The sequence below is a fragment of the Echinops telfairi genome, unplaced genomic scaffold, assembly GCF_000313985.2.
Source record: "Echinops telfairi isolate 266 unplaced genomic scaffold, ASM31398v2 ScPeMD7_2;HRSCAF=8, whole genome shotgun sequence".
Taxonomy (NCBI): Eukaryota; Metazoa; Chordata; class Mammalia; order Afrosoricida; family Tenrecidae; genus Echinops; species Echinops telfairi.
Genome location: NW_022103898.1, coordinates 25,356,439 through 25,365,474, shown reverse-complemented (window position 1 = coordinate 25,365,474; position 9,036 = coordinate 25,356,439). Strand labels below are relative to the sequence as shown.

The 9,036-nt window shown below is 42.8% G+C and overlaps 1 protein-coding gene across 1 annotated transcript in view; it reads right to left on the bottom strand.

Annotated features, from left to right (window-relative positions):
* GNPTAB (N-acetylglucosamine-1-phosphate transferase subunits alpha and beta) overlaps positions 1-9,036 on the bottom strand; it is a 94,443-nt gene that overhangs the window by 40,916 nt on the left and 44,491 nt on the right. The window contains exons 13-18 of the mRNA XM_013004058.2: positions 8,859-9,032; positions 7,494-7,693; positions 6,497-6,716; positions 4,991-5,104; positions 1,583-1,668; positions 1,218-1,316 (exon numbers count right to left, since the gene is read on the bottom strand). Coding sequence (XP_012859512.2) covers positions 1,218-1,316; positions 1,583-1,668; positions 4,991-5,104; positions 6,497-6,716; positions 7,494-7,693; positions 8,859-9,032 — 893 coding nt within the window. The remainder of the gene's footprint in view (positions 1-1,217; positions 1,317-1,582; positions 1,669-4,990; positions 5,105-6,496; positions 6,717-7,493; positions 7,694-8,858; positions 9,033-9,036) is intronic.

Below are 9,036 nucleotides of genomic sequence, written 5' to 3'. Positions count from 1 at the left end.
GGTATTATTTAATCAAATGTTAAAAATGTGTGGCAGTGGTCTGTTTTAAAGCAGATTGTCTCTGTTTTGGACGATTTGTGCTAAAATAATAAACTAGGAAGTAAGTGAGTAACCACAGGTTATTTTCAAAAGGCTCAGGAAATAAGATTTTTAAGTGGTGCCAGCAGGGGCATGCACATAGATACAGAAAATAAATATGACAAAACGCTGACATTTAGAAAACTTGAGCTACGGGGTTACTGTACTATTTCTCCTCCCTAAGTGGGAGGAACATTTAATTCAAATTCTATGAATGAGAGAAAGGGTATGTGGGGCCGAGGGTAGTTAGTGCTGACACTGCTGAGAACCTGTTGTCCTCCCTCATCCTTCCTTGCTAAGAGAACTTCCATTTTGATCAGATTTTTTCTGCTTCTGATCTGACTCAGAGCAGGCAACACCCCCATCCCAATCTCAGCAGTAGCCCCTAACTAGTCAAAGAGAACCTCAGGGCAGGAGAGCTGAAGGCACTACGAGAGCAAAGATTAATCCCAGGCCCTTTGTTGGTGGGTGAGGCCCGTCCTTACAGATTATCCAGTGAGAGGCTTGGGTTTCTGCTCCTAACTTATAAAGGTCTCCAAGCAAAGTACACACACAAGAAAAGAGTGAAACTTAGCCAAACCACTTGAAGTACACACAGGTGGCCAGGCCTGGCTGACACTGCTGGTGAAGCCACCTCACCATGTCCTTCCACAGGCCATGAACATGTCCACAGATTCTGTCATCCCAGCGACTTTCCAAACTGACACAAAGACAAAGTACAGGGCACAAAGGAATATGATCATCAAATCCCCCACACACAGCTACCGCTCCATCAACCATGACAGAATGGAGAGAACAGTTAAGTATTGCAAAGACCTCCAAAGATAGTTTGGCAGTTCCTCAGAATGCACAACCCAGCTCTACCATAAGACCCAGCACTTCCACTCCTGTGTGTATACACCAGAAAGAACGGAAAGCCAGGGCTGAGCTGATTTCTGCACACAGGATTCCCTTCCCTCTCCCAGACACTGAACTCTTGCTCACATCCAGCTCTCACGTTCCCTCCACTGTTAGGCTTTCCCACCTGCTCTGAACAGACAAAGGATTTCTCTCTGCTCTCTGGTTCTGCTGCCCTTTATTGCTGCTTATTTGGAAAATTACACATAATTTAAAAACAAACAAGCAAAAGCAACTAGTACCTGGGATTTTTCCTTATGTCATCCAACTGGCCAACCACATGGGAAACATTGGTGCGGATCATTTTAAATGCAATCTCTTCGTCTCCCATGATTTCAAACCTAGTAATCAAAATAGGTGGAAAGAGTGCATGTTTATATGGAGACAAACAAACAAACAAAACATTCAATGGAGAAGATAACAACTTTTTAAATCTCCAGTAGACTCGACACCCAGAGTTACTTTGGCATTTCCATGTTGGCCATGAAAACTATCTTAAGTAATTTTTAAAGGAGTTCTTAATAGATAGAGTATTGTAAAATTATGAAAACGCCAGAACCCTATAATTATTATGGACGTGAACAGAGAGAATATGTATATTACTTACCTGTATTTGTTTTTGTCCTTATATGCTTTGTGGATTTTATCGGTCACTGGTTTGCAGTTGATAAAGAGATTCTTAGTGACCGGAGGCTGTGAGAAAATTCAAATTGATCAGACATCATATCAGAGTCAGGACTAGAGTGAAGGGAGGTCACTCACCTCAGGTACAAAATTTAAGGGAGTACAGAAAGAACAAACAACAAAAAAAGCTCAGTAATCAAGATAAATGGTACGTTAAGGCAGTATTTCTAAAAGTATAAAATCTGCTGGCCTAATACAGTGTACAAGCTGGCCACTAGTTTTGTAAACAGATTTTCTTTTAATCACACATCCCCCCAATTCCAGTTCACGGGGACCCCATGAGTTACAGAGCAGAACTGCGCCACAGGGTTTTCTTAGCTATAATCTTTATGGAAGCTAACCATCGGACCTTTCTTTCAAAGGGTCACTGAAATGGATTTGGGCCTCCACCCTACAGGTTCCCAAATATTTTTGGCCTACTGTCCCCTGGCAATTAAAAACTTTTGTGCTACAGCCTTTAATCCGGGATAAAGTGTAAAACATTGCGTTCTACCTTTCAGTTAATAGTTAAACTCAAACTGCTTGTACCAACCAGGGACTCCAATAACAGGATACCCCACATTATACGTTAAAAAAAGTCTTGTAGTCACTCTTATAATCTTCTTCAGAAATAAAATAAATTTCTAACACAAGAGATAATGAAATGGCCTACATTATACCAACTAACTTGTGGTTCTTACAATATCATTTGGAAATATGTTCTTTACTCTATATGCAACCGTTAATTACAACAAAACCAACAGCTTGGCTAAGCTAAGAGTTCACTTGAGCAATGTTAACTAATGATGCCAGTGTAATTAATAGCTCTGTGTAATTAACAGCTTTAGAGTTTATAGCATGAGCTTCAAAACACCAACTTTTAACTGATAGCAAAGCAGTTTCGCTTATTTCTCAGCTCTCAAAGGGCAATGGCTAATTCTAATCTCATTCCAGAAATCTGGAAAATGCTAAAATATTCTGTGGGAAGATGGGCAATTAAAACCTCTCAGTAATCTCTCATGTTTTTAACAAAGCAAGGTGGGTGACTGTTTTATACATGGATATCACCTTCCTCAGAAAAGAACACACCTTTGCAAGCTCTGGGTAAGGTGGGAGTGCTAACTGCGGTGTCAGAGACGAATGACTCCTGCAAAAGGAGGAAGGAAGGAAGCAGAGGAGAGAGACAGGTGCTGCACCAGGGGATGTGTGCAAGAGAAGTCTTGAGAGAGAGCTGGAAATGGGCTGCCAAGAATGGCTCACTGGACTTGAGGACTTAGGTGACCTTTGGCATAACTGCTATACTTTCCAGAAGAAAGTAAAGACTGCTGTTTAGGAAGAAAAGCTGAGGGGAGCCCCATATCCTTTTTCCTTTCTCCCTCCTGTCTTAGCCAGCTGTGGGGCTTCCACTAGGCAGAAGGTTGGAAAGGCAGGTTAGGGCAGCCGAGGGCTCACCAAGGCCTACTTTCCCCCTGAAGGAGGTAGAACGCCCTCAGATCCCTGACAACAAAGAGAAGTGGTTTTCTTGACAAATATGTGAACTTTGGAGGAGTGGTGGTGAAGATATCTAAACCAGATCATCTGCATATGCATGATCTACAGCTGATGGATTATATTACTCTGTTAACTTCAGTTTAAAAATCTTATAATTAAAGGTTCTTCAACCTATTTCATCTGATGATGATATATTTTTTAAAAAAACTTTGATTCTGTTCTCTGCAGGAAGGGAAAAAACTTATTGTGATTACATATGTACCTTTTATTCATTACAAACATACTGATAAATGACGATTAAGATTCATATAGTACTCTGGAGTTTCATAACCAAAGTATCTTAATGTCACTGGACTATGCCAGAGATCTGGAAGAAGCACCGAGGCCACACCTGAGCTGGCTTCTGCTGCTGAGCTGCTCTTCTGTTATCAGTATTAGTTTTAAGTGACAATGACCCTGAACCAACAACCCTGTCCTAGTCTTACTCCCAGACCTACTGATTCATAGCAATCAGTATTGATTTTACAAGCACTGTTATCCATCTCATAATGTACCCCAAATGGCAGCCTTAGAAAAAAGTGATTTAACATTTACCCTTGATTTAACTTACCATGCCTCTTCCCTTTTCATGTATGTTTGGGGATTGTCTATATTCAGATCATGCCAGTAACGAAATGCCATTTTTTTACTACCCTAATTTTATTTTGTAAGCATTTTTCTGTATCTCAATAAAAATTAACTGAAGCATCATGTAAATGACTATATCATACCCTTGTTTCAGCAATTCTAATATTCAAGTTTTTTACACTTTAACTTTTCTGAAATTGGGGTGCATCTTAGGATGAACAGCTTTTGAATCACTTCAGCCAGGTGGCACCCCAATGCTGCTGTGTGTCTGAGAGTCAATTCAGCCCCACAGCAACCCTACCAGACAGAGGAGGACTAGACGGTGGGGTTTTTAGGCTGCAACCTTTACAGGAGCAGATTGGCAAGCGGCTGATGGGTTTGAAACTTGGACCTTTCTGGCTAGCAGCCAAGCATTTAATCATTCTGCCACTGGGCTCCCTGTGTGGTCGACAGAAAATTATCCACTGCCCCCTTCTGGACACATCAGGAAAATCCAGGCAACAAAACAAAGAAAAGATAGGATTTCATCTGATGACTATTTCCTTGGTTAATACTTAGCCCTAAGATGACTCTCCCAGGCCGTTTATAACACTTTGGGGTTATCGTCTGCCATTCTCAGTGAACAGGGTACCTACTTATGGAATACAAACAACTAATCTGAATGTCAGCGGAGCAATCCATTAGGAGAGAAAAGCAATATTCCTAAGCAAGATATATGTGATTCAGGATAATCTATGCTACTACTTTCCACTAGACATAAGTAAAAAACTTGACTGTCGTTTCTGAAAAGGTATAAAGAACAATCGATAAGTTGTTACACAAAAGAGCCCCTGGTGGGATGAAAGATTAAGCACTGGGCTGCTAACTGAAATGTTGGAGATTCTAACCCAACCAATGGCTCTGTGGAGGAGCGACCTGGCGGTCTGCCTGTAAAGGTTATAGCCAGGGAAACCCTATGGGAAGTTACTGTCACCTGGGCCACTAAAATAAACCATCCTCGCTGCCACAGTGTGTTTCCAAGACTATAAAGCTTTATGGGAGCAAAGTCTTGTCTTACTCCCATGGTGAGAACAGCTGGAGGCTTCAAACTGATGACCTTGCGGCTAGCAGTCCAGTGAGTAGCCCACTATGGTACCTGAGCTCCTTGAGTTGGAGTTCTTTGATAGCACACAATAGCAGCAAGTTATTGTATACCTAACACAATGTTAACAAAAAGTTAACTCATGCCACTTACCAGATTGGGATCATAGTACTCTTCCTGAGTTGGTGGAATGTTGTTTAGCTGAGTGATATTGGCAGGAAGCATTTTCGAGCAATTTATTAACATGTGTTCCAGGCCTGTCAAATCCTAAAATGCAAAATAAGAGAATAAGTAATGATTGTGGCCTGAGATGTAGTCAATTAATATGGCCCTCTAGTCATAAATTCCCCATGTGCTGTATTATAATTTTGAACTTGACCTGTATAACCCCATTTTGGAGTCCTCTGCTGTGTCATCACAGGACTAAGGGGTATTAAGTCTCTAGCTGAGGATATAAACCAAATCACACCCTTCGTTTCCCTGTGTGTATGATCTCATGGGAGACAAAAGCCACACGTCAAGACCATTCCTCTATGGAAAAAAGCTATCTTGGAAGCAGAGAGCAATCCAGGAGCCCTGGAACTGGGGCGTGTTTGAGATCTCTGTCTAAAGTGCCAGAGGCCCAGACCAGAGGCACCAGGGGCTGCGGGCAAAGAGACTGTGGGACATGGGAAGGGAACCAGGCTGAGGCCAGGAGACCATGAGATGGAACAGAGAAGAAGCATCGAGACCATGGAACTATAATGCAGTGACAGGTAGGATTCTTGGCCCACGGAGGCAGAGGCCCAGGGACCACATGGCTGAGAGGCTAAAGCTGGCTGAAGCACTGATATAGACCAATGACTGTCTCCTGATGGTTTGTTGATCCTGACGTGTACTAACCTGTCACTTCCTAATAAAGTCCCATAATTATGACTTTCATCTGAGTTCTGTGTGGATATTACAATGAATTATCAAATGGTGCAGTCGCAGAGTGCCGTGGGAAAACAAACAGTTGGTGTCAGAATAGGTCAAACAAACAAAAACTATGATAGAGGCATAAGTGACCCCTATCTTGTGGCAGTAGGGAATCTATAAGAGGTCAGATATGGCCACCTCTGAGCCTTTACATATGGCCTTTAAAATAAACATTACACAAGTTTCCAAAACTGGTTTAAATACTGTCTTCAAAGAGTTTGACTACATGACTCTTAAATAAACATTAAGACACCCCCAAAAGAGCAGAATGAGACAGTCCAAAGATTCACAGTGGATCATACTGCTCGGTGAGACACCACTGTACACAAGGCAGTCCCAAGGTATTCCAGGCGGAGGGCTCTCTTCATTCTCAGCACTCCACTGGTCAGCTGACCACACTGGATGAGGCCTTCCACCACATACCGACTTATATATAGGTGTATGCTACATCTTCTCCAAATACCAGAATACCCCTGCCATTGAAGACTCTAAAAGGTTAATTTCACAAAACACAAACCTGAAATTTGGTTTATAATTATAGCATTGAATTAATCATGGTAAATAAACAAACAAACACAGAACACTAAGAATTATTTTCATTTACATGGAACTGAAATCAGCAGGGGGAAAAGAGAACCGTCCAAATAAAAAATGTCATTTCAAATTTCACGATTAAGAAAAAAAAATATGTATATACAATACCTGCAAACTTAAAGGCAGATCGTGGATTCTGGTAGCCAGTGTTCGGATTTCTCTGTCAGACAAGACACCTGACTGGTCTGTATCCACTTCATCAAACACTTGGGAGATATTCAGGGGCTGGACTGCACTCATGAGATAGTAAAAATAAGAGAAGGCAAACTGCATATCCTCAGAATGACGTACTTTGTGAAACGATGTCTTGTCAAATTCTTCAGGGAACCTGCCCAAATAGAAGACAGAATGAACTCTGAAGGTTCAAAACTAAGTGGTCCCTAAAACTTATGAGAATCCATGCCTTTGAATTATGGTGCTGGGAAAGAACACTGACCACATCACAGGCTGCCAGGAAAATAAACCTGTCTTAGAAGTAAAGCCAGAATGCTCCTGGGAAGGGAGGGTGGCAAACCTTCACTTTTGTGGACATATCAAAAACGTCATGTACTTTGGACATAGGGTCGGCAGGGGCCAGTTCCTGCAGGACATCAGGCTTAGTTAAGTGGACCCAAACCAGTTGGTTCATCCAGTTGGTTCCAACTCATGGCAATCCTATACAGGGTTTCCCACATTATAAATCTTCAGGGGAGCTTCAAGTGTCTCCTTCAGAGTCGCTAGTGGGCTTGAACCACTGTCTTTAAGGTTAGTAGCCCAATGCCTAACCCACAGTGGCACCAGCAGAAAGTCCGTAAAAGGGGAAGCCCCACCAACAAGATGATTCATGCAATGACTGCCACAATGGGCTCCGTGATAGCAACGACCACGAGGATGGCACAGGGTGGGGGGCTGTGTGTTCTGTTGCCCATGGGGTCGCAATGGGTCGGGACTGACTTGAGGGCACACAACGCCTATAACACCCTGTGTGGGACAGGATTTTATTTTCCCTTCCCATTTACGCAGGCAGCAAATACTGCAGCTGTACATTTAACAAAGCAGAGATGAACATTTCAGGTTGCCTTAGCTCTAGAAAAGGGCAAGCAACTCAGGCACAAGCAAGACTCACATATCTTGCAGTTCTTGCATGACGATCCGGTCGATCATGTGCGGCATGTGGGCAGGGACTTTCCGAGAAGTGAATCCAAATTTGCTATTTAGAATTTTATTGACATAGCGGAGGGAATCTGCGAACGTATCTTTCAGTTGTCTCCCTGTGTGTTTGCTATCCGTAAAGTAGGCCAGTTGGGTCTTCAGTGATTCTTCTTCCTGAAAGGAGAATTCCATGTATACACAGCTTTTATCCTCAGTGATGCACTTTGTTAAGGATCCTGGTGGCACAATGTTAACGCTCAGCTGCTGGTAGTTCAAACCCACCAAGAAAGACGGGGTGATCTGTTCCCATAGACAGCACAGCCTGGGAAACCATTTAGGCAGTTCTACTCTGTCATCTGCAGTCACCGTGAATCGAAATTGACTCGATGCCACCCAACAAGGATGTATTTTGTTCAGAGAGATAAAGCCACCACTCTACACACGGTGGCAGTGATTAGTCAGTAAAGGCCCACGAGGGGCAAATGAAATAAGCGCTAACTTTAAGCATCCAAGAGACCAGGACTGAAATGGATTGGGGGGAAAGTCTCCTTCACCAACAATAGCTTGAGAACAAAGGCTGAGTGTTGGTGGTGCGCTGTTTATTGGATATTCTTTGAAGGCTTCAAAGCAGCATTTGAAGATGTGTGAGCCTATAAACAAATGTGAGAGATGACGCTAGTTCTACCAAAGACACCACAGCAGAAAGCATTTGAGATTTGAGCACAAGAACTAGAGATACGTTTGGTTTAATGATACAAAATATAAAGAACCCTACCAGAGCCACCATGAAGTAAAACTAAATGGCTAAGAAAAATGGCAAAGAATATGAACACACTTTACAGAAAGATGAAATTTTCTGTATGGAAATATTTGTTTTTCAATGGACTCTTAGATGACTCAGCTTTCACTTAATGACTGGATCGCTGGAACTTAACAATGTCTGTGAGAACTGAATGCATAAGCATACCGTAGTTTCAGGGTGCAAGAGACAACGGCTTGCCAAGAGAAGATGAGCTACCATGCCACAGGAGGTACTGGAGCTCTGCCCCTGACTGACTCTCTTAACTCACACTAAGGCTGTGAAATAAACCGTTACAATGGGAATGCCAGCCAACCTACTTCCGATTTAGAGCAGTACTACACTGCATTTCCTAGGCCTCTTCTGAGGAGCCTCCAGGTGGACTCCAACAGCCAACCTTTAGGTGAGCAGCCAAGCACGTTTAACTGTGCACACCACCCAGGCACTCCCACATAAATAGATAGTTGGTCTTATGATGCAGTCACCAATCCCAAGCTAATCTGCTTTTCCTGGGAGAGAAACAGGCTGGCTGGAACTTACATCGAGAAGATCTTGGAAATACTTCTTTTTCTCCCAGGGCAAAAAGCCCGGGTGGCTCTCTGTGAAACTCTGCAGCTTTCTTCCAGGCAGCACTTCAAGGACACGTAGGTGATCTCTCGCAATGTCTTCCGTTCTGTTCTCTTCTTTCCCTGCGGCTTTATTTTCTTTGATCACCTGG